Genomic DNA, 26,038 nt, shown 5'->3' on the forward strand with positions numbered 1-26,038 from the left:
GATTGCATAGGGGAGCTTCCGGTTCGTGCTAATGCCATGGTCATGCTCCAGCTGGGACGCATGTGCTAGAGTAGACCTCAGACACTGGTCCTCTGCATCGGATCCCCACTCGCACTGGCTTGTCCACACCAAGGTTATGCCCACTGGGATCCCAAGCACAGTGCTCTGCTTCAGGAGCCAGTTTGATACTGTGTCCCCCTATTGATGTGCTGGTTCCTTAGAGGGGTGAGACTAACTGATTATATTTCTTTTTTCCGTATGTATACATGCCCTGAAAATGCCGGTACAGCATAAGTCCTAAAAGGAATGGAATGCCAAGTTTTAAAATATTTATCTTTATCTTCCTTCTGCTCTTTTTAAATAATTTACTTGTGGGGTTGGCATGCTTACAGATGTTCTTTGAATAAGTTAAACTCTACCTCAAGTGTTGCTCATTTTAGATGGGTGGCCCTGTTTCACCCAGAATTATGGTGGGAAGACAGAAAAACAGATATGAATGCCGATCACATTTTTGTGTAAAAAGAAAAAAAAAGAGAATATTTGGGGGGATATTACAAACTTTATTACCCCTGAAAATGAATCCCTGTTTATTCCACTCTTCAAAGGAAACAACACAGGATGATAATTGAATGTTAGACTGTGGGACGAAGAGGACTGCAGAATGGGCTCCAGTTGTCCCCTGTCACACACCAAGCCTGGGAGCAATTAGTCCCTGTGGATAGATTTCGCTTTGTCCTTCGCGGTTACCCCAAGCCTTTCTCCTAGGTATAGCTTTCATGATTCATTACTCAACCTTAGCACTTCTTCTGATTATTTTCAAGGTTTCGTATGTTACCTGAAATTTGGCTTTAGATGTGAATGATGTGAGCTTCATGCGTCTTAAGATCTGCCACAAGCGTTGCCAAGCATGGTAATCTGCAAGTGGTAGGCACCCAATAAGTATTTGTTGAATTTAATTAAATGACACAGAACAGTATTTGGTCCTGTGTATATATCATATCATGGCTTACCAAGTCTGTTTAGTGTTCGATGTATATGTACATGTATATTTTAATGACTATAATGACACATAACAAAATTTATATCGTGTTGGTGTACTTCATTATAGAAATCGTTTTCTACAGGAGTGAATTCTGTTTTAGGAAAAAATGCAATTTATTTTCAGATTCCCAAAATAAGAATGAATATACCATACTAAGAAAATAGTGACTATTTTGAATTGTGCTAGTTTTCCTTCAAAAATGTAGGGTGCATATTTCTGTTACTAAAATCTTTGGTGGCTCACTCAAATTATGTGGCATTATAATATCCTCTACAATTCTGTTGTTTGTATTAAATCTTATTAACCACATGCAGCTGTTATAAAAAGCTGTACTGTTTCACACTGAGCTATTACATTAGCTTGGGATAAATGTTAGGCGCTCTGACCACATCCAAGAATAAAATTGAAGACACTGCTGGGATACTCCTGAAAGAGCCATTTCTGGCTTTTTATTTCCAGTAATGAGCTTCTTTTTCTTTGCTTGGAAGAATGTGATTATAACCAGGCCATCATGTTCAGAAAAGTTACTTTAATTTTGATGTAGACTGCATTCCTATTGGAATAATTGGCCTATCGCTCTTAAATATATCTGATAATTTATTTATACCTACCTTTATAAAATATAGTGCAACTACTTTTGTGTAAAAATGTCTTTAAATTTAGCATTTCGTATCAGCACATCTGTATATGTATAAATGTTCCACGTTCATGTGTAAGAGAGTCTTCAATAAATTATTTTTTCCACTTGTCATCAGTTTGTATTTCAACAAAAATAATATTAATGTTATTATTGGCCATATTATTACTGTCATTTTTAGAAGCACATTGCATAATCTCCCCGATTCTGCACTTTAGTATTATTTTTTTTGATTCTGCACTTTAAATTAATTTTGATTCACTCTTGTTAATACCGTTGATTGGCTCCTCTTGGATAGGCTTATCCTCAAACACTGTTTTTCTTTAGTACCAACAAGGTGGCAGAAGCAAGACTAGACCTGGAGGGACAGATTCACAGATCAAGAGGAAATGACATCAGCCCTTGAGGACCTGTCTTTTAGGAGTGAAAGACACATAAGCAAGTCATTAAAATACATGATATTTGTAGTGATAAAAAGCATAGCTAATGGGGCACCTGGTGGCTCAGTGGTTGAGCGTCTGCTTTTGGCTCAGGTCGTGATCCCGGGGTCCTAGGATCGAGTCCCACATGGGGCTCCCTGTAAAGACCTTGCTTCTCCCTCTATGTCTCTGCCTCTCTCTGTGTCTCTCATGAATAAATAAACAAAATCTTTTAAAAAACAACATCGTTAAGATACTGAAAGAATAACTTAGAAAATGAGAAAGGAGTGGATGAAGGTAGGATGGGAATAAGGAGTCAGCAGCCAGATCGGGGACCGTTTTATGGGGGTCTCGTTTGAAGATGAATTAATACCATGGAAACAAGGCTCCAGGCCAAGTTCAGCAGCCTGTGCTCAGGGTCTCCAGCCTCTCCCCTGTCTAATCCTCATGCATAGCACGGAGTCTGTGCATTGAGTCTGCTTTGCAAAAAGTTCTCTTCCTAATTTTAAATTCCTTGAAGTCTCTCTGTGGCACTGACCCTGTTGAACAACTTCAAGTTTATTTTCATTCTATATTATTATTATTATTATTATTAATTATTATTATTATTATTATTTCTGTTCAATTACTTCACAAACATTTTCTGGTAAGAATTTTAAAACATAAAGAAAAGGTGAAAGGTCTTGTAGAGGGTACAACCATTCACCTACCACCTGGATTCTAGAGTTATTAAAAATTCACTAAATTTTTGACAATTCTCTTTTAATCCTTTTTCCAGCTTTTTGTGGTCTGCTGGATTTCATTTATTTTGTTGAGCTATAACCTACATACTATGAAATTCCATTTTTATAAATGTACAATTCAGTGTTTTTGGTATATCCGCAAAGCTGTACAACTAATTTCAGAATACTTTCATTACCCCTCAAAGACATCCCATAACCATTAGTAGTCAATCCCAATTAACCGCTTCCTCGAGCTCCCGGCAACACTGATCTACTTTCTGTTTCTAAGGATTGACTCATTCTGGGTGTTTCATATAAGCCGAATCCTACCATAGGTGGCCTTTGGGGTCTGGCTTCTTTCACTTAGAGTAATGTTTTTGAGGTTTGCCTATGTTGTAACAGATCAGTATTTCCTTACTTATGATGGTTGAATAAGATTCGGTTGTCTGGCTAGACCACATTTTCTTTATCCATTCATAAGCTGATGGACGCTTGAGTTGTTTCCACCTTTGGTTAATATGAATAATACTGTTGTGACCATATGTGTACAGGCTTTTGTGCACATATGTCTTCAGTTCTCTTGTGTGTATATCTAGAAAGTTAATTTCTGTGCCATATGGAACTCTAGGTTTAACTCTGTGAGGAACTGCTAAATGTTTTCCAAAATGCCTACACCAACTTTCTTTCCCACCAGCAGTGTATGAAGGTTGAGATTTCTCTACGTCTTCCGCAGCACTTGCTATTGCCCATCTTTTTGGTCTAAGGCATTCTGGTGGGCGAGAAGTGCCATCCGTCGTGGTTTGGGTTGGTGAATCCCTAATGACTAATTACGTTGACTGTCTTTTCATGTGCTCAGTAGTCATTTTGGAGTAGACCAAATCAGTAGACCTGATTTGGAGAAACTCCTGTTCAAGTTATTTGCCCCTTGGGTGAGTGGGGGATGACACCAGACCACTCACTGGGGTCCCTGTTGATCTCCTGCCCACTACCCTCTTCCCTGAAGGCGTGGAGCCAAGGGGCTGATCCAGAGCTGGAGGGGGAGTGCCCAGATGCTGGCTGGGATGCCCAGATGTGCTTCCCAACTCACTCCATCCCCACATTCCTACCACAGCTGGGCACATCTCTGACCCTGGCACCGTAGTGGGCCTCCCACAGCTTTCACAGCTGCTGGGTGCCCAGGACAGGAGGCTGATGCAAGAGGGGCCCACAGAGCACAGGAGCGGTGGTGATGGTGGGGAAAGTGGAGCTGAAGTGCGCTGGGCTTTGTTGAGGTGTGACAGTTTATCATGACTGCGGTCAGGCAGGAAAGCATGGATGGCACCCATGGGCGAGGAACTTGGCAGGGGCCCAAATCAGAAGGCCTGGAGAGACCTTGACATCATCATCTGTAGTGCAGGAGGGATCATTTTCTCCCTGTGGATTTTTTCACAGGGAATGAATGGGTGGGAGGGTCCTGACATATTGTTTTCTCTCACTATTTTGTGGAATTTTTCCTATTCTTGTGTCTATTCTGCAAATTATAAGCTTGATAATAGTACCAATAAAAGATATTTGGCTATTGAGAAGTTGGGGGAAAAAATTATTTGCCCCTTTATACATTGAGTTATTTTTTTTAATTGTAGAGTTGAAGGTGTTTTTATATTCTGTACACTAGACCTAACAGATCATGATTTGCAAATATTTTCACCTAAGATGTGGGTTTTTTCACTTTCTTGGTAGTGCACTTTGAAGCTCAAGTTTTGTTTGTTTATTTCGATTGTATTTTATTTTTTATTATTATTTTTTTAAGATTTTACTTATTTATTCATGAGAGACACACAGAGAGAGGCAGAGACATAGGCAGAGGGAGAAGCAGGCTCCTCGAAGGGAGCTGTGTGCAGGACTCGATCCTGGGACCCTGGGATCACGACCCGAGCAGAAGGCAGATGCTCAACCACTGAACCACCCGGTATCCTAAAGCTCAAATTTTTAAATTTTGACCTAGTTAAATTTCTCTGTTTTTCTTTGGTAGCTTATGCTTTGGATATCTTTAAGAAACCATTGCCTGATCCAAGGTCACGAAGATTTATAACTGTGTTTTCTACCAAAAGCTTTATAGTTTTAGCTCCTTACATTTAGGTATTTGGTACATCCTGAGTCGGTTTTTGTATATAGTGGCCCTAGGGGACAAACTTCTTTCTTCTGCTTGTGGAAGTCCACCTTTCCCAGCGTCATTTGTCAGGAAGAACATTCTTTCCTCATTGGATTGTCTTGGTATCCCTCTTGAAAGTAAATTGACCATAAATGTAAGGGTTCATTTTCAGACTCTCAATTCTCTCTCATCGATTTATGTCTATCCTTATGCCAGTACCACACAGACCTGTTTACTGTAGCTTTGTAGTGACTTTTGAGGTTGGGAAATACGAATTTTCCAACTTTGTTCTCTAGTGGCTGGTTAAGCATTGATATTCCTTGATTCTTCCTCACCTTCTTTAATAAACTCACTTGTCAAATCTGTGACTACTAAGAGTCATGACTCACAGTGGTTGCACATTTACTTTGTGCGAGATTTTATTCTTGCCACTTTATATGGTTTATTTTACCAACATCCTAATAACCTAAATAAGTGTGTTTGGGCAGTTCCAGTGGCTCAGCGGTTTAGCGCCGCCTTCAGCCCAGGGTGTGATCCTGGGGACCCGGGATCGAGGCCCACGTCGGGCTCCCTGCATGGAGCCTGCTTCTCCCTCGGCCTGGGTCTCTGCCCCTCTCTCTCTCTCTCTCTCCTCCCGTGTCTCTCATGAATAAATAAACAAAATCTTTAAAAAATAAAAGTGTTGTTTAAAAAAAGTATGTTTTATTTTTTACTATGCCACTGTATTTAGTTTGCTAACATTTCACTTTGATTGTTACGTCGTTTTTATAAGCAAGAACAGTCTGTAGTTTTGTATGTTTTGATGCTGTCTTGGTCAGGTTTGGAGAACAGATCATAGATTTCCCCATATAACAAATATGAAAGTTTGCTTAATTTTTTCTGGAATAGTTTAACTAACATTTTCATTACCTGAGAAACAACTTCCTGTGAACATCTTCAGATTTAGCGCCTTTGGGTTTTTTTGTTTGTTTGTTTGTTTGTTTTTTTCCTATGGAATAGCTCTCTACTCCACAATTCTCTCTGTCGCTTTTCTGGGAACTGATCTCTTTAAGTTTTTAACTTATTAGACTTACTATTAGTTTTTTTATAAAAGAAAAACCCATCCATTTCATTCAGATTTTTAAAAGTATTTTATAGACGTACAAAGTAAACTTATGATATTGAAGTTTTTTCTCACTTTTGAAGATTGTTTTGCCTCGAAGAGTGTTTGTTCTCTTCACTTTAGGCCTGTTAATTAGTGACTTTTTTCTGTTTCATACAACTGGCTTTTGGATTGGTGAGTTTTACTATTTTCCAACTTTCAAATTTCTTTTTTAATCACTAATTTCTTCTGTTTTATTTAATTCAGGGTTATTTTTTTTGGTACCACTTTTTTTGAGTTATATGTTTTGTCTTCAAAATCAAATGCTATAAAATGTCCTCTGATAAAAACATTTGGACCAAGTATTCTGATAGATCATATTTTAGCTATTAATATTTTTTCATTATTATTATTTTTTAATTCTCCAATTTTACTTGGTATTTTCCTTTTGTTCCAGGACTTGTTTAATCATGTGTTTTAAGTTTTCTGTATCTTCTCTTTCCTTTGCCCCAACTGTTTTGTCCTGCTCAATATGGATTCTGTCTCTAGTGCTTTCTTTTCTGTACTGGTATTTGTCCTGGGAAGGAGAATTTGTAGGTTATTTTTAGTTTCATAGATTCCCGTCCCACCCCATCATCATCAGACCTTCCCCTGGTCTCCTTATACTCAACTCAGTAATTGGTTTCTGTAGATTGCTGTTCTGTTTTGGTTGCTATAGCCTCAGGTGGGTCAACTGGGCTTTCCAATAAGTATGTATTTGTGATATCCAGATTCTCTGAGTTGGAGCACCAGGTCCTTCCTCCTATTTCTTGCCTCATAGATAATAACACCATCTGATGGTTTTAGCTATCATTGGTTCCCAACCTGTAGGTTTGGGGTACATTTGGGTTGCAATTAAGTGTTTGTGTTTTGGTATAGGCATCTGTGAGTTTTTGACTTTGTAATTTTAATTGATATGCCTGTTTTGAAGGGACATTCAGGAAGAATCAAAAACTACAGCAAGCTGCCATCTTTCCAGAACCCAACATGCATTTTCAGAGCATCTACTTGTGACAGGCGCTGTTCTTGGTATTGGGGATGCATCAGTGAACAATCTTCCCTGCGTTTGAAACACTTAAATTCCAGTTTTTTTGATCTTGAATATTTTAAAAATCTATTCTACCTACACCATCCTACTTCAGGCATTCATCATCTCTAACCCGGACAAATACAAGATCTTCTTTATATGTCTTTCTACTTCCTGTCTTTCCCCTCTCCATTCGTCACTCCCAGAGGCTGCCAGAGCAGTCTTTCTCAAATCAAAATTACTCTCTTGCCTAGATCACTTGTTAGTCATTGTCTAGACACCCTAGGAGCATACACAATTATCACCGTTACCAGATTTATCTGTTAGTCTCTGCCTTTGTAATTTTCTACTTAGCTCTTTCTGGAATGTCTTGTACCCATACTCTTCCAGCAAATTCCTAATTTTCTTGGCACTCAGTTCAGCCATTAGAGATTTCCTAGACAAATTTAGTTCTTCCTTAGCTTAGTACTTCACAGTACTTACCATGGTTAGCACATGTTTATATGTCTGTTTCTATATTAGGCTTCAAGTTTTTTGAAGGCTAAAATAGTTCCTCCTTTCTTAGATTTATTACTTGAGCCCACCACAAAATGGGCATTCAGTATTTGTCGAGTGAAGGAAGGGAGGGAGCAGTCTCTTTGAGTGGTGGGGGCAAAAACCAGAATACAAGGGCATGACAAATGAGGACTGGACAAAAAAGGAAGCCAAAAAAGACTTCAAAAAATGCCATTATTCAATTTGTACTTGAATTGTACCAAATGACATTTGCACCATAATGTCATTGGTGTAGGGGCTGATTTAGATAGAGAAGAATCAGGATTGGAACTAGGGAAGCTCTCATACAGGAGTGTATGGGTCTGCTTTAATGTGGTGGCAGGATCGAAGGTTTATTGAGGACCGATCAAAGTTCAGTGAAACAAATCCAATGAAAACCACCTCAAAAAAATTAAAGCGGAATGCTTGATTGAAGATAGAAGTACATGCTTTGAATTGAAGATGTAAATACATGTTTTAAAACTTTCACAGTAGAGTGCCAATTTTTATACACACACAAATATCTTTCAGAACTAATTCTTTATTTCATTTAGATATATGAAATGATTCATCAAATGACATGTTATGTTTTCTTTGTCATTGAAGTATGAGATATTGAAATCGATAATAAGAATATATATTTCATCTCTGAATTTCCTATGTGATGAGACTGAAGAAGGTGTCTTTTCTACATTAATGAGGTGACTTTTAGACCACAGCCACAGATGAAGACCAGTTGCCAGTGGAACCAACCACTGCTTAAAGGGTTCCACTTTCAGGGATCCCTGGGTGGCGCAGCGGTTTGGCGCCTGCCTTTGGCCCAGGGCGCGATCCTGGAGACCCGGGATCGAATCCCACCTCGGGCTTCCGGTGCATGGAGCCTGCTTCTCCCTCTGCCTATGTCTCTGCCTCTCTCTCTTTCTCTCTCTGTGACTATCATAAATAAATAAAAATTAAAAAAAAATTAAAGGGTTCCACTTTCAGTACCACACCTGTGCTCCGAACTCCAGGGAAGACAGAAGGGCTGGAGGTTGAATCGAATTGCCAAATGGCCAATGATTTAATCAATCATGCCTATGTAATGAAGCCTCCATAAAACCCCGAAAGGACAGGGTTCAGAGAGCTCCTGAGTTGGTGAACGCATGAAGATAAAGGGTTAGTGGTGCCCTGGGAGAGGGCATGGAAGCTCTGCCCTTCCCCCTCCACCATCTTGCCCTATTCATCTCTTTCATTTGACTGTTCCTGAGTTAATCTCCTTTTATAATAAACTGATAATCTAGTAAGGAAATATTTCTCTGGGGACAGTCTTGTAGGACTGAGCCCTTGTCCTGTGGATTCTGATGCTGTCTCTGAGTAGATAGTGTCAGAGTTGAGTTGAATTGTGTAAGACACTCAGTTGATTCCCTGAGAATTACTTGGTGGTATGGGGGGAAAAAACAAAAACAAAACCCAGATTGTGAATGAGTGCAGAATTCTTAAAGGGGAAAAGTCATTTATCTGCTTACCCCTAAATAGGTTTCTTTTTGCTGTCCTCACTAATGACTCTTAGAAACTCTAGAGGGCAGCAGAGAATGCTATTTAGAATAGAAGTCTGGAAAAATGGGAGGGACACAGGGTATCTCTCAAAAGTGCAGTCCACTGCCTTGGCTCCCACCTGACTGTCACTTCCTGTGTACAGCCTTGAATCCATCCCTTCCACCCATCCGTCCTCTCCCAGGTTTAAAGAATGTCATAAAAATAATTATTTCTATTTCATCATAACCATTTGTGTAGCATGGAACCTATTCACACATATCTTGTTCTAAAATTTCACCCAAGTATTTCCTGCTAATTCTGTAGGAAGCTGTCCAAATTTATTAAAACAGACAATTATGACAGAAGCTATAATTTTGTACAGAATTATTATAGACAAACTAGGCTGTATTTGTCTCATGTTAAATACAACTACAAATAAGAAAGTGCTATTTACTTACAGGGAGAAAATTAGAAAACTACTTTTGTATTAATTAAGGGTATATTTAAGTGATTCTTCCTTGCTACCTCTACCAAATGGAGAGAGGATATAGCCTAGGGTAGATTTAAAACAAACAACAACAACAACAAAAAATACTGGACAGAAAGTTAAGAATTTGAGTCTAGTTCTTGCAAGGTGAGGCCTGTGGTCTTGAAAAATCATTTACCTTCTTAGGAATCATTTTCCTAATCTCCAAAAAAAGAAGTTGGATAAGATGATATCTAAAGTTAATTATTACTCTAAAATTCCACTATTTCTTTGTTAAAAATTCCGGTGCAGTGATGCTGTGACTTTGGCCTGGTCCTTTTGAAAATACAATCTGTCCTTAACTGTACTCACTTTAATAGTTAAGGAATATTGAGTAAACCAGCTGAGAGATTTTATTTTTTGTTTTTAAAGATTTCATTTATTCATGAGAGACACACAGAGAGAGGCAGAGACATAGGCAGAGGGAGAAGTAGGCTCCCTGCAGGGAGCCCAATACGGACTCGATCCTAGGACCTGGGGATCATGACCTGAGCCAAAGGCAGATGTTCAACTACTGAGGTACACAGGTGCCCCTCACTGAGAGATTTTAAAGGTAATTAAAACAAATCCAAGGCATAAGCCTGGTGTGGACTTTTGGCTGCAAGCTAAAATCAGAATGACTATATCCTGATCAGTGTATAAAAATATTAACGTATGTGCATCTGTTAAAAATTGGCCTCATGTTATTTACCTAATTATGTTACATAAGTATACATTTTTAAATTAAGAGTTGTGTTTTTGATTCTCTAAAAAATAAGGAGAGTAAATGTACCTCTATTTCAAGCAGTGATCCTTTGAATAGAAAATTACCCCTTAAAAGTTAAAGACAGGAACTACCAGTTTTACATGTAAGATTTTTTAAATTATTACTAGTGAAACTTATTGCTCATTTTGTCTTAAGAAGCACTTCCCCTAAAAAAAGGAGAACTCTATAACTGAAACATGGAAACAATCTGTGACCCTCAGTGGATGAATGGATAAATAAAATGCAATACATGCATATAAAGTGGAATATTATCAGTCTTTAAAAAAGAGAAATCTACCATTTGTGACAACATGGATAGACTTTGAAGGCATTAAGGTCATTATGTAAGTGAAATAAGCCAGACACAGAAAGGCAAATAATGCATTATTCAGCTTACATACAGAATCTAAGGAAGGTGAACTCCGAGAAACAGGGAGTAGAAGGTTGGTTACCAGGGAACAGGGACTGGAGGAAACGGGGAGATGTTTACAGATATAAACTTGGGACACCAGGGTGGCTCAGTTGGTTAAGCATCTCACTTTTGATTTTTGGTTTAGGTTATGGTCTCTGGATCTGGGGGGATCAAGCTCAGTGTTGGTAACTGAGCTCAGGAGGTTGTCTGCTTGAGATTCTCACTCTCTCTCTACCCCCCATCCCCGCTCACTCTCTTTCTCTGTCTCTCTCTCTCTCTAAAATAAATAAAAACTAAAAAAAACACAAAGGTAAGATGAATAAATTCTAGAGACCTAAGGCACAGCATAATAACAATAACGATGTATTGTATACGTGAAATTTGCCAAGATCTTAAGGGTTGCTACACACACACACACACACACACACACAAGGTAAATATTAGAAGTGATAGGTATGTCAATTAGCTTGATTGTGGTAATCATTTCATAATCTATGCATACATACATCAAAAAGTCATGTTGCATGCCTTAAATGTGTACAATTTTAATTTATCATTTATATCTCAATAAACTGGGGAGATATGGTTTTGTCAACTTAAAAAAATAAGTTAAAAAAATTCTTAAATACTTTCCCTATTGTGGTTTCCTGAGTCACATGAATAAGGTTCAATATAATTTATATACACTCATGAATACTATACAATTATAAAGTTCTGGGCAACCACAGCACTAAAATCTGGTATTGTAGTTCAAACATAACCAAAGGGATTTGGGTTACTTTTGTGGAAAAATCATTACAGTGAGAGGCAAGGCTGAGCCAGCTCCTGGGCAATTGGCATTCTGAATGGGAGTGATTATGGTGCTTCTCTAGGAATGAGGGGTTTGTTTCCTGGAATCTGGGACCAGGTGAAGACAGGGTCTGGAGAAAATATCAGTGTCGGGAAGTATGTAGAAATCAAATTTAGGATCTGACAAGAAAGCCTAGTGTCTTACAGATAGAAGCCAGTAACCTAGAGAGTTTGAGACAGGAAAGATTTGGGAGTTAAGTGTGTTTGGAATCAAAACCTTTTAAAAGCACTGTGCCAGTGTGTACGTGCATTGATATTTTTGAAACATATATGTTTAGTGATTTTATAACCTCAATTTTAAACATACAGCAGGCTGTAAGATAACAGGGTGTTCATAATTCCTTGATGCATTAGTATAACTATTTCTTCCACCAAGGCACCATTTTTTGGATACTTCCTTACTTTATTAAGGTTAACAGTGCACTTATATATCGAAATGTTTACAAGTTTTCAGTGACATTTAAATTCTGAATTATCTTTCCATAATTAAGTTTCTTTAGGCCCAGTGCTTTGCGTTTTATAGAAAACACTTATCCTCAGGTCACAAACAGGAAAGAGGATAATTTGCAAGTGGTTCAAAGATGATTCCAAACCTCAGCTGGCCGGTTTCCCAAATTGCAACCACTCTTATTATTTAATGAAAATAGAGACCAAAAACAATTGCTTAAACGTTATCACTGTGTGATTCCGGTGACTAAGAAATCCCTAACATTCAAGCAGTAAGCTGTGATTCGGCAACCTCAGAACACTAGCAAGGCTTCGTTGTGAAGTATTTTAGCAGAAGGCCACAAATCGTGTTTTCCTAAGAGGAACAAGGAACTATGAATGTCATTTAGTAATGCATCGGAATGGCATTGCCTAGTGCGAGAGCTGCACAGAAACTCCTGGTCACCTCTTCTTCATCTATTATTTTGGATAAGCTTTCACAATCCTGCCGTGGCCCTGCCCACCAGCTACACAGGCAGCCACCAAGCCATACTGGCCCCCCTCCTTCTGTAATCTTTAGGCAGCTGCCATGGCCACCTGGCAGCCGGTAGCTCCAGATGGGTGTCCCAGGGACAGCGATCCACTCCAGCTGTTAAACTTTTCCAGAAGAGGTGATCCAACCTTGGTTTTTCTACCAATGTAGTTTTGTGCAGACCAGTTAGAATCCATGGCTTTAAAATTAGCCAAAATCAGACCTGAGAATGCTTCATGAAATTCAAAGGCATCAATATCATTCATCCTTAATCCTGCCCTTTCCAGAACTTTTGGAGCAGCATATGTTGGCCCAAGTAAAAGTTGATCTTTTCGATTCTGAGACGCATACACAAAATCCCTCAGATACGCCTTCAGCTTACAACCCATGGCCAGAGCTTTTTCCTCTGCCGCAATCAGCATTGCAGGTGGACCATCAGATAGAAAGCAGAATTTGCAGTTGTCCCAGTGCCAGAGGGCTTGAGGAATGCAGGTTTTAGTTTGACCATCTGTTCCCAGGAGGAAGGACCAATACCATTATCTTTGGTAACTGTATCTTTTCCTGGTACTTTGAAGGGTGCAATACCAGACAGGAATCCTTCACCCTGTGCCTTCTTGGCCAGCCTGCGTGAGCATGTACTTATCCTGGTCCAGTCGAGAAACAGTCAAGGCAACACGAGTTGGTCTGTAGAGTGGCCCCTGGTCTCACTAGTGGAAAACTCAGCCACTGTGGGGAGCTCAAGCCATAGACAGGAAATTCAGTCTGAATTTCGAGATTAAAGACAGTCACTGACCCAAAGTCTTGGTCTTACTGAACTCAAGTACCATTTTCCTTGAATGATAAATAGGGATGTCACATATTAACTCTACACCACCTACCATGACCACATCACACTGCCCAGAAATGATCAAGCCAACAGCTATGTGGGCTTGGTTGGCAGAGAGCAGGAGTCTTGTCAGGGGAGCCAGCTCCAAAGGCAGCCTCTCTAGCCACATTGCTAGTTTTCACTTCTTGTATAACTGTGCCAAAGATGTTATAATCAGCAACATCCTTTGGAACATTGGTCCAACGCAACAAACTGAAAAGTACCACTCTAGCCAAATTAGGTGGCATCAGATCCATATATGATGTGCATGACTGCAAAAAATGGAATGCAAACACCATCCACCACTATATTCCTTATGTTGGGTTTGGCTAAGGTGTTCTTTGATTTGGTCTGGATGACTGGGGCAGCTCCTAGCTGGGAGGAACAGCTCAGGGTCTAACAGAAAATCAGAAGGCCCATTTTGATGCATTGGGAAGACTTTTAAATGTGTAAATCAAGATGGAAATCACTCTGAAATCTTAGCTTTGTTCTCTCAGGCTCCTCCTGCTACAGGCACCAAAGGTTCAGCCTCAAGTCCCAGAACTAGGCATCCAAAGCACCATATTTTTAAAGTTTGTTTAGAAATTGCAAGAGTTGGTCTCTATCAGCATAGTCAAAAATAAATATAAGGTCAGATGTAAATTTGAGTCGCATTAGATATGTGAAATTTTAAATTAGAAAATGTCTGGTGGGGATCCCTGGCACAGCGGTTTGGCGCCTGCCTTTGGCTCAGGGCGCGATCCTGGAGACCCGGGATCGAATCCCACGTCGGGCTTCTGGTGCATGGAGCCTGCTTCTCTCTCTGCCTCTCTCTCTCTCTCTCTCTGTGACTATCATAAATAAATAAAAATTAAAAAAAAAGAAAGAAAATGTCTGGTGACCACACTTTAAAAAGTAGAAAGAAACAGGTGCAAGTGATTTGAATAATATGTTTTATTTAACCCAATCTATACACGTAATCCATATATGATATGCCTTATCTCAACCTAAAACTTTGAAATCCAGTGTGTATTTTATATGTGCAATACATCTCAATTCAGACTAGTGTTAAAAGGTAAACTAAGGTTTATTAAATATTTTGAGAATTTATTTAAACAAAAATCTATTCCAAATGGGTAGCACCATTCTGAGAGTGGTTAGGAGCTCTCCACTGATAGGAGGCTTTTCTAGAGAGACAGTGGAGGCAAAGTAAGGAAATTATTGATTGGGTATAGTTTAAAGCCTACATAGCTGTTTGTGATTGGTTGTCTTTGGGTTTCAATTTCATAACCTAGAGGCATTTAAAGGATTAGAATCTTGGGTCGTTCATGCAAGCTTCTATGGCATTCTAGCCACATCAGTCTATGGCCTCCTCATTTAATTAACTTAACACCAGCCACTTTTCAAGCACTCAGTGGTTACTAGAAGCTGATGGCCATTATTGCACAATTCAGGTCTAACTACACAGGATATTGATGGATCTTCTGTACAAAGTGAATATTCACCTGAAATATTTGGTTGTTTTGTTTCTTCCTTGCCAGCACATTGAATAATACCTTGTTATTTATGAAAACAAAACAAAAAAAATTGCTGAATTGTTGAAAGCGAAAGGGGTCATGGGATAAAGAAAAAAAGTATATACATGCTTATGTTTTTTAATTTAATTTATAATATTCAGTTTTGAATAGAGCCTTTGAACTTTAACACTCCACGTATTATAACATAATATAAATGGTGATAAGAGTAATAAAGGAAAATGAGCTCTAGCTGAGAGATTCTTAGAAAAATATTTAAGGAAAGAGAAATTGGACCTTTTCATAAGTTGCTAACAGAAGCAACTTAATGTTCTAATATTATAAAAATTATAAAGAATGTTGCATTTTCACTTGACAATTCTCTTGCAAGGTTTGCAAGAAGAAATTATAAAGCACCAAGCAGCACCTATTGTCTTCTGACAAAGCTAAGACTATGAAGACCTAGTTTCTCATTGAGTAACCACCCACATTCCATTTCCCTTTTCATTTGTATTCCTGTTAAAAGTTGCTCTTTCCCTGTCGACTGAGCCTATTTTTACACTTGACAAGAATATTACCAAAGTACTAACTGAAAATGAATTATGCAACAGATAACTACTAACCATTTTGCACACTTGTGGAAGCAATTTTTACTTCACTTGGGCTCAATAAAATATCCCTGAAATGTAGGAGCTCTTCAGACATTTGTGGGATAAAATGTGCCTATCATACTGACCACATGCTCTTCTCTCTCATGCTAAAAAGTTGTTCCTGATTTATAAATTTTTAGAGATTCGCAGCTCTTATAGATAACTCATTGCATCTGTTAAAATGTTAATCTCTTTTAAAAGTTCTTTTAAAAATAGTGTTAAAACTGGAATAAAAGATACAAACCTTGGGACACCTGGGGGGCTCTGTGGTTGAGCATCTCCCTTTGGCTCAGGTTGTGATCTTAGGGTCCTGGGATCGAGTCCCACATCAGGCTCCCCACGAGGAGCCTTCTTCTCCCTCTGCCTATGTCTGTGCCTCTCTCTCTCTCTGTTTCTCATAAATAAATAAATTAATTAAAATCTCTAAAAATAAAAAAAAAATTAAAAACCTATGCTACTGATGACAGTGAGGGGTAATACCACCTACCATGCCTGTCACTGGTTCCCTTATGAGCCCAACAGTATTTTGGACATTACACATGTGCTGATCCTTACAGTAACCCATTGGTCAATACTGTTATTCTCACCTCCAGTGTATTTTATTTCATTTTTTTCAAATGGTATCCAGCTTTATTAAAGATACTTGTCGTAAACAATCATGGTACTTCAGGCAGGACACGAGCAGACAATCCTTAATAGTATACAACAACTTTCGCACTCCCTTCTTCAGTGGGCTACCGAAATCAGTGAGCCACTAGAAAGCCCAGTGAAGTCTTCATCGGATGCTTTGAACATCAGAATGAGGGTTCACAGTTTCACATTTAGCATGTTGTTGAACAACTTTCCACAAGACAACCCTGCCTTTGGGGAAATGAAAGTAGCAGAATCATCAATTTGAAGATCCACAAGCTAAAAAAGGAAATCCTTCGAGGGAATGACATCTCTGTGGTGACACTGCAAAGTCCAGATTGCCTGACATACTGGGAACCATGTCTGGGGGTCAGGTTCCATCAGGCCTCTGGGTTTAAGGGAGTCAAGTCTGTGGTGAAGGCAGAGAAGAAGAAGAGAACATAAATAATGAATTTTGGTTTTTCACACTATAATACGTTTGTGCCAACGTGGCTAATGTGTGTCAATATTAAGGAATCCCTCCTCCTGGAAACCCAAAAGAAGTTTCTCAAAACTAGAAGGGAAAAGGAGTTTCCCCCCATATCAATCTAGCTTGGGGGATATGGTATTAGTGACATATGCCTTTCCTCCAAAACAGCAATGAAATGCTCTGTGTGCTAAAAAAAAAAAAAAAAAAAAAAAAAAAAAAAAAAAAAATCCCACATAGCTTAAAACAATCCCACATTTTTATATAATTTGATAAAAAAACAGTATTTCAAACTATACAGTCACCAGAGGTACACCGTTATCAAAAGTGCATACATTTTACGTGGCACGGCCTGCGCGCTTAGCTTTCTGTGTCTGGTCTGTTTGGCCACCCTCATTTTCTGTAGGGTTATTTCCTCTTGCCAGCATCAACTTTCACCTTTTTTCCCCTTGAGCACCTTCTCTCCTTTCTTTGCAGGGGGTTTTTAGGCTTGGGCTCGGGCTTTGGAGGTGCAGGATAAGGCAACCTTGCAGATCTCTCATCCTTCACTCTGACTTTATGTCCTTTAGCATCCCCTTCAGCCTTCGGGCTGAGATTGGTGACAGTGGCAGCAGAACCTTGGCACTGGACATGGGGAGGCAGTGGCACATGGCATTTTGGCTGCCCTGGGCTCATTCTTGCCTCTTGCTCTTCACACTGCTGTACCTCCATTCTACTTAAAAGGAAATGCAGCACATCAAGTTTGCATAACTTGCCAGAAGTCAAGCAAAGTGAGTGGAAGAGCAAATAATTACACATGGCAACTAGACGCCAGAACCCAGGCTGCCAACCAGCATGCTCTGGTGACTGCCAAATTATAGAGAAGCAGAGCAGTTGGCGAGAGGTCAGCTTCTGATGGGAGTTTTAACATTAGATTATTATCTGTCAGGTGATAGAGTTCTCGTTGGACAAGTGAGCATGGAGTGTAGGGAGATATGACAGGTGGTTTTAGCCTCAAATCTTCAGACTAACACTGAATGGCAGGATTTGGAGGCACTGGGGACACTGGCAAAGGGCAAAAGCAGGTCCAGAGAAGGGACACATGATGAAACTCAGAGTAGGTCACAAGACAATGATCACACATATAGACCGAGAGGATCATCTGCTTTGCAGCAGGAGATTGGTTGGAAGAGCACCATGGCCCATTTAAGGACAATAGGCTTATGTTTTGCCTGCAAACCAGATTTGCCCAAGACTTTTCAGGTTGTAGGAGTGTTTTATGCCAGTACTACGCTCTGATGGGCCGTACAGGTAGGGATAGAAAGTCATTTACTGTATTCCCCATTAAGGCACTTTCTAGGAGTGCGGGCTCCTTGGATGTTGAGTGAATGCTCTGTGAACGCATCCAACTCACTCTCATGCACCTTGCCTACATCTAGGAGCATTTTTTGTTTTATTTGTAGGGGTTGCTGACCCAAAGAACTCATATTTATAAAAAAAAATAACTCATATTTATTTTCCTCCTTATGTCCTCTAGCAAAGTGTCTCAGAAATACAGAAGAAATTGTCCTGATTTCCCATACCCTAATTTAGGGCTTTGCTTCCATCGTACTTGGGCATAATCCATGGCCATTCTTCCATTTGCTAAAATTTTGTTGACTTGCTTTCTTGTCAAATAGACTGAGAGAATGCAGGTCCAAGGCTGCGTATCCAGTCTAGTCCCCACAGCCAGGCTAGAGCTTTGCCGCACAGTAGGAGTTCCGGATTGTTGTGTGTCCTTCTTCCAAATACTGGAGAATCCACTGGGAAGGAAGTATGATATTTGCATAATTTCTAAAACATCTGTGTTTTCCACTTAGCACTTTGTTCTTTGAGTGATTGTGGATTTATTTATTACAGCCTTTTCTCCACATACAGATTCTACAATCTGTTGTTATTCATTTAAATTCACCTAGATTTCCCTATAAATACCTTCCACTTTCCCCACTAGTGCAAGTGTGTACATATGTGAATATATGTATCTTAAAAAATTTATAAGATGTTATTAATCACATTTTTATTTGCTTTGTTTTTTAAATTTAAATTCAATTAGCTAATATATATACATTATTAGTTATAGATATAGTTTTCCATAATTCATCACTTGCATATAAGTGCTCATCATATCACATGCCCTCCTTAATGCCCATCATCCAGTTACTCCATCCCTCCACCCACCTCCCGCTAGATTTAAAATTGTAATTGTATGTACTAAAGAAATTGAATCACAGACACAAAGATTTGAATTTTATTTTATTTTTTAAAAGATTTTGTTTATTTATTTGAGAGAGTGCATGTGCACCTGAGTGGGGGAGGAGGGCCAGAAAGAGAGGTAGAGGGAGAAGCAGACTCCCTGCACAGCAGGAAGCCCCAGGAGGGGCTTGATCCCAGGATCCTGAGATCTTGACCCAAGCCAAAGGCAGTTGTTTAACTGACTGAGCCAACCAGGCACTCCCATAAATCTATATTTAACATAGAGAGCAAAGGACAAAAAGGCAAAGTCTTAACAAGTTCCTAAAACTTTTAAATATATGAGCTCCCAACAGACAATTTGCTAATGGATTAGCACTTTAATTAATATTTTGTATACTTAAAATATTTTATTGTATTCAACATTTTCTTTTGTCAAAAAAAAATCAAAATTATGCTGACCTTCATTCTAGAACTAAAACATCTATTAGGTTATCTCAGAAATTTAATCACCCATGGTTTTTCTCAAAAATTTTTAAATGTGATGAACTGGGTTTGCCAATGCACTTGTCTTTTTTCCCCTGGCAATTTTTTTCAGGTGTTTGCCGTAAACAACAACTACTTTAAGTGTGAAGATGAAGCATATTGTCCTCCTGGTTCTTATGCAGAAATTTACTTAGGAATTACACATTGTTTACATGGGATTATATATCTTCATCCACATTTTAATGACACAATTTAAGTAGATTTTTCAATTGTTTTCTACTATATTATGTTAATAATTCAAAAATCATCAAATTGTTAAAAATCATTTTTGAAACGTTACTCCTTATTAAATTAAAGAATGAATAAAGCTAAATAGCAACAAAAACAAAAGTATCAACATTAATTTAATATCACTAACATGGAGTAATATATTTCCATAACAAAAAAGTACCATTTCCCAGGCATAAGTTATTTATGTGGCCAAACTTGACTAAAAACAAATATCTCTATGACACTGAAATATGAAATCCTTACTCATTCTTCTGGTGTTGAGCAGGTTCCAAGTGAAGAAAGGACCTGATTTCTTTAGTGATTCATATTATGACTCTGACTTGAGCAGCAAAGTAAATAATGATATTAGATTATAACCAAGGCTATAAGAACAAACTTCCTGAATCCATATTCATATAAATAAATGACTGAAAAAATCAAATAAATGAGGGAGAAGAGACAGCTCTTCCTCCCAGAGTAATGTCAGTAGAAATAATTATTAATGGATCAACTACTTAGGGAGAGAAAGGAAGAATCTAGAGTCTAAGTACTAGATCTAAAATGAAATCAAATTAACCAACAGGTACCTGGAGCAAAACTATTCCATATTTTTGGCTAGGAGATTCCTTTAACTGTAAAAAGTAATTTAAATACTTAAAAACAGCTTACTGTGTTATGCTCTACTTAGTTTAATAAAAAAATTTATTTCTCAGAAAATACGCTCGCTATATATATATATTAGTAGTATTTTTCTGTTTATATTTTTTGTATTAAGAATTACAGGGGGGATCCCTGGGTGGCGCAGCGGTTTAGCGCCTGCCTTTGGCCCAGGGCACGATCCTGGAGACCCGGGATCGAATCCCACGTCGGGCTCCCGGTGCATGGAGCCTGCTTCTCCCTCTGCCTGTGTCTCTGCCTCTCTCTCTCTCTCTCTCCCTCTGTGTGACTATCATAAAAAAAAAAAAAGAATTACAGGGGGAGCGTTGTACAGGGTGGCTCAGTAGTTTAGCGCTGTCTTCAGCCCAGGGCCCGATCCTGGGGTCCTGGGATCGAGTCCCACATCGGGCTCCCTGCATGGAGCCTGCTTCTCCCTCTGCCTGTGTCTCTGCCTCTCTCTCTCTCTGTCTCTCTCTCTGTCTCTCATGAATAAATAAATAAAATCTTTTTTTTAAAGAATTACATAATTTTGTACCTACCCTTTTTACTCAATGTAAAATATGCAAGCATTTTTCCTTGTCTTTAACATTTTTCATAAAGTGGATATATAATGTTTACATAAAATTTCATCTAATGGATGGACTATGATTTTTCTCAACTGGATTAGCAGAGCCAGGCCTCAGCACTAAGACACTGGAGACAGAGTGAGTAGTGAGATCCGGCCCATTTTTTCTGGTGTATGTGGGTTACCCTACTACACTACCTGCTCCCTCACTCAGCACATGTTAACTGAGCTCCCACAATAAGCCAGACTATAGTCTAAGAGGAAGGGATAGATCAATGGAAAACGGGCAATGTTCCTTGTACCCTGGGAGACTACATTCTGGGAAAAGGTGACAGACAAGAAGTAGAGCATTTACTAATACAAAAGTATACTAAAGAATAGAAGGTGATATGTTTAATGGGTAAAAAAAAAAAAAATAACAGAATAAAGGAGATCAGGAGTACAGGGGCTGGGGCTGTTTGCAATTTGAAAATGGGAGTTGAGATTGGCCTCAGTGAGAGGCACATGAGCAAATACTTGAATGGTATGAGGTAATCATTGCAAATTTTTGAAGGAAGAACACCCCAGTGCTTGACCTATGGCAGGTTCAAGTGACATGCATTCCAGAAATCAGAAGGATAGTGTACCTGGAGCAACCAGGCCTTCTAGGTCTTTCTAGTTTCCTTAAGTATGAGAAAGAAGTATGAGAAAGAATGTATATGCCAGGGTGTCTGACACAGTTCATAATTATCCCTTGATCCAGTGTAAGAGATTTTTAAGATACCCAGCATACACTGCTACCCTCGGCATGGAAACTGCATGCTTTTGGCAACTACCTGTCCCCTAGCTCCTGGTCATGGTTTTTATTTTTAATTAATTAATTAATGTATTTATTTGTTTATTATTGGAGTTCAATTTGCCAACATATAGCATATCTGGTCATGGTTTTTAATGACTAGTTATTTTTTCATTATATAGCTGATCCATAATTTATTCATAGTTGGTCACTTGCTGGGTATTGGAATTCCAACTTTTACATTATTGTGAATGATGCTACAATGATGTCCTTGCTTATAAAGCATTGGCTTCTTCGTCATAGTTGTGGCAAATATTTTTCTCAGTTGCTTGGTTGTTGTTGAATACACTTCATCATATATCTCATATACAGGATTTTTATGTTGTTAAATATACCATTTTTACCTCTATGATGTTTCTTTGCCTCTACATGTAGGAAGTTTTTAACCATCTGAAGAGTGTATACTTGTAGTCTTTTACATTTTATGGTTTTCCCTCTTGTATTCATCTTGATTGATATTGAGTTTATGAAGGTATATAAGAAATAAGAATTGAAATTGTAAAATCCAATTAGCTGGCTGCAAATTCAAATATGCTTCTTTCCCCTAATGTGTTGTAACGCTGATTTATTAGGTACTGAACTTTTACTGGGTTTTGTTTTAGGGTTATCCAGCTGTGCCATGTACCTGCTGGTCATCTCTCCAACAGTACTATGGTGTTCTTTCCACAAATTCTTTTTAAAAAAATATTTTATCTTATTATTTATTCAAGAGAGACAAAGAAGCAGAGACTTAGACAGAGGGAGGAGCCTGTTGTGGGACTCGATTGCAGGACCCTGGAATCATGACCTGAGCCAAAGGCAGATGCTCAACCACTGAGCAACCCAGGTGCCCCCTCTCTATGTAAATTCTTAAAATACTTTTAAACATCTGGTAAGAAATATTCACTATCCCTTACCTCAAAACTTACTGCTTTTTTTTTCCTCTGAAATATAACTATGTTTATATTATTAAATAAAGATCAATCTTAGTATTATTAAGTTTCTAAACAAAACAAAACAAAACCATGAGCCCAACAGGCTACTGATTAGAATAATAAACCTATTTAATAATTTAGCAAAACGCATTTTTCAATTCCTTTGTCTCATTCAATATGTGTTTATTTTACATCTTTCAATATATTTTCATAACTTTCATCATAAAAATCCTGAATATTTTTGAAGTTAGTTTCTGTACATTCTGTATGTTAGTTTTCATAATTTGCACTAGATTATTTTTTTTCTAGGTAATCATTACCTTTACAAATAATATTGTTTTTTTCCTGTTTCCAATCGCTATATCTAATAATTATCTTTTTAGTGACTCACTGAATTAGTCAGGACTTCCCACACATGGTGAAACATTAATGTGCTTCTCTGTTATGTCCCAATTTTAATGGCAAAGCTTCTGGACTTTCAGCAAGAAGTGTAACCCTGGCCAGCAGCTCAAGTTTGTTTTTTTCTACAATGTTATGAAAATTTCCTTCTTAGTTTTTTTAAGCCCTTTGTATATCCAGGCAAAGATGCTGACATTTATCAAATAACTTGTTTAGCATTGATTAAGATAATAAGCTGTTTATATGCTTTGAAATCTTATACCGTATCAATGAATTACTACATATTAAACTACTCTTGCCTTCTTAAGATAAAAATCTACTTGGCCACAGTTGATTAATCTTTTAATTAGGTAATTAATGTGATAATACTTATAATTTTATTAATTTTTTAATGATTTTTCTTATATTTAATCAATATATAGCATACTGTATATTTGTTCTGGAGGCTTCTCTAGCTTGTATGCCTAAACTACCATTCAGTTCCTGTTTTCTATTCTCCATATTTTATATGTTTTAACAAATATTGAAATTTGTCTTCTAATTAAGCCTCACATATAATCAAATTTTATATAGTCTTTCATAAAATTTGAATAATATTATATATACCATTTATAATCTGTGAGAATTTTCCAATATCATTCCAAAATATCTCTGGATAATCATTAGTTTAATTTAACAAATTTTTTAAAATTAAATTTGTTTCCATTTTTTTAACCATTACAAATAATGCTACCATAAGCCTCCTTAATCATAAATTTTGGTGCCCATTTCTTCTTGGTTTCAGAGAATAAATTTCAAGAAGAGAAATTTCTTGACAATGCTTAATGTGTTTCCAAATTACCTTCATAATGAGATGAATTAGTAGTTTAAAAATAGGTCTGTGTTCCTGTACTGTCGGTAACTTCAAGTAGTGTTGTTAGTATTTTTATATTTATTAAATCTCTAAGGCCCTCATTAATTGTCTGTGTCTCTGTGAGGATTAGTGAAGCTGAGTACATTTGCATGTATTTCCAGATCATTCTTATTCCTTCTCGGGGGTATGACAAGGCCCCAATGAGTGGAATGTTTGTTTTTACAAACTCTTTAGAACATACTACGTAATAGAGATATGAGTACTCTGTTAATATGGACATTTTTCTCTAATTTTTATTTCTATTTCTTTCATAATTTTTATTTGCAGTTGAGCATTTACTACTAGTATGTATCCTGAATTGGATTTCTCTTCCTTGTCTTTTACTTATTTTTTTCTTCTTATTATTTTTTCTTCCTTGTCATTTAGATTTTCTGACAACCTCTGACCTGTGGAGAGTCATACTCTGTGTAGTAGAAGTATTTTACATTCAGTTCTTTGTCTCCAGCATGCCCAGATCACAGAGATGGATTTCTTCTACAGTTGTCTGCATCATATTTATGAGACCATGTGTCCCACCGTGCAGCATGCAACTTCGTGTCCTTTCCTTCTCTAAATCATGTTTAAAAAATGAGTGCTGTAGACAGCTTTTAAAGAATCCTGAATGATAACAATCATGCAGTTCCCATGTAGTAGAGGTAGCCATCTAGTTTTCCTCCTTCCTCCCTTTCATTCCTCCTTCCTTACTTCCTTCTTTCCTTCTTCTTCCCTTCCTTTGTCTCTCTCACTTTCTTTCTTCTCTCTTGTTCTCTGATTATTCACACGTATCTACATAAATTTAATCCTCTTTTTTTAAACTTTAGGGCTTAAAACAACATATTAATCTTTGTGCTTCTCCTACTCCATGTGGCTCTTAGCTGGACACTATCTAAGAAGAGTTTATTCATTTATTAGGTATCTTGGTCCTCCTCTATGACTTTTTTCTCTCTGTGTGTCCTACACATGGCAGCTGGACTCTCAGTGTTCCAAAGGGACAAGCCCCAACATACAAGGTTTTAAAAGACTTCTATTTATATTACACTTTGACTCAGTCAAAGCAAATCATATAGTAAGCCCGGTGTGGGAGAAGACTACCCATGGGTATGACTACTTTGAAGGATGGTTTATTGGGGGTCATGAATATGAGCCCACAAAATAATATTTCTTTACTAATGGACTTCCAAAATATCCCCAACTCCCACTGTTATATATAATACATATTTATGTCTCTAAGAGTAAAATTGTTGGGTCATAATTATGTGTATATTTAATCTGCCTAAGTACTTGCATATTGATCTCCAGAATTTTATCTGTTAACAGTACTGTTGGCAGTGCATGGAGATTTCAATTCTTTTCTGCTCATTCTGTCTCCAACCACAATCTAACCATTCCATTTGAGAAACAATAGTGGCTCTTTCTCAATTTCTATAGGGTGAAGATCAATGACCTTAGATAAGAATTCAAGGAGCCCTATAATCTAACCACTCCAACCACTCTTTTTATTCAAAACGATCTCCAGTTGAACTTGATTTGCCTTCCACTCTCTCTAAACTAATCTTGATATTTGGCAAACACACTGTAAAAATCTGCAGCTGTAAGCTTTTGTTCCAAGCCTCTATGCTGAAGGCCTTGCCTTCTCTCTGTTACCCAAGTTCTACCAATCTGATCCACAGGATTCAGCTCTGTTTTGATATCACCAACAATGCAAAGTTATTTCTTCTCACCTTCTCTGAACTATTTTCTTTCAGTAAGCATTCTGAAACTTAACCACGTATTAGTATATTTATGCATATAATCATAGTATTAGAATATATGTATATATGTACATATATCATCATGTACTTTTTTCTCTGTCTTTCAAAACAAATGATTTCGTGCATTTTTTGAAGATTTTATTTATTTATTTGACACACATAGAGAGACCGTGTAGAGGGGGTGGCAAGGAGAGAAGGAAAAGCAGGCTGCCAGCAGGGAGCCCAATGTGGGTCTTGATCCCAAACTCCTGGGACCATTATCTGAGCCAAAGGCAGATGCCTAACAGCCTGAGCCACTCAGGCACCCCGATTTAGTGCAT

At 38.0% G+C, this 26,038-nt stretch overlaps 1 protein-coding gene and 1 pseudogene across 2 annotated transcripts in view; one reads left to right on the forward strand and one right to left on the reverse strand.

The window, feature by feature from the left end:
- Positions 1 to 1,793, forward strand: part of GUCY1B1 (guanylate cyclase 1 soluble subunit beta 1) — a 47,149-nt gene extending 45,356 nt beyond the window's left edge. For both annotated transcript variants that reach the window (XM_077846485.1, XM_077846487.1), the window contains exon 14: positions 606 to 1,793. In XM_077846485.1, coding sequence (XP_077702611.1) covers positions 606 to 629 — 24 coding nt within the window. In that variant the 3' untranslated portion in view covers positions 630 to 1,793. The remainder of the gene's footprint in view (positions 1 to 605) is intronic.
- A 10,518-nt stretch (positions 1,794 to 12,311) lies between these two features.
- LOC144281729 (trifunctional enzyme subunit beta, mitochondrial pseudogene) lies at positions 12,312 to 17,452 on the reverse strand (annotated as a pseudogene).
- Positions 17,453 to 26,038: the final 8,586 nt, after the last annotated feature.

Source organism: Canis aureus, chromosome 13, assembly GCF_053574225.1.
Source record: "Canis aureus isolate CA01 chromosome 13, VMU_Caureus_v.1.0, whole genome shotgun sequence".
NCBI lineage: Eukaryota > Metazoa > Chordata > Mammalia > Carnivora > Canidae > Canis > Canis aureus.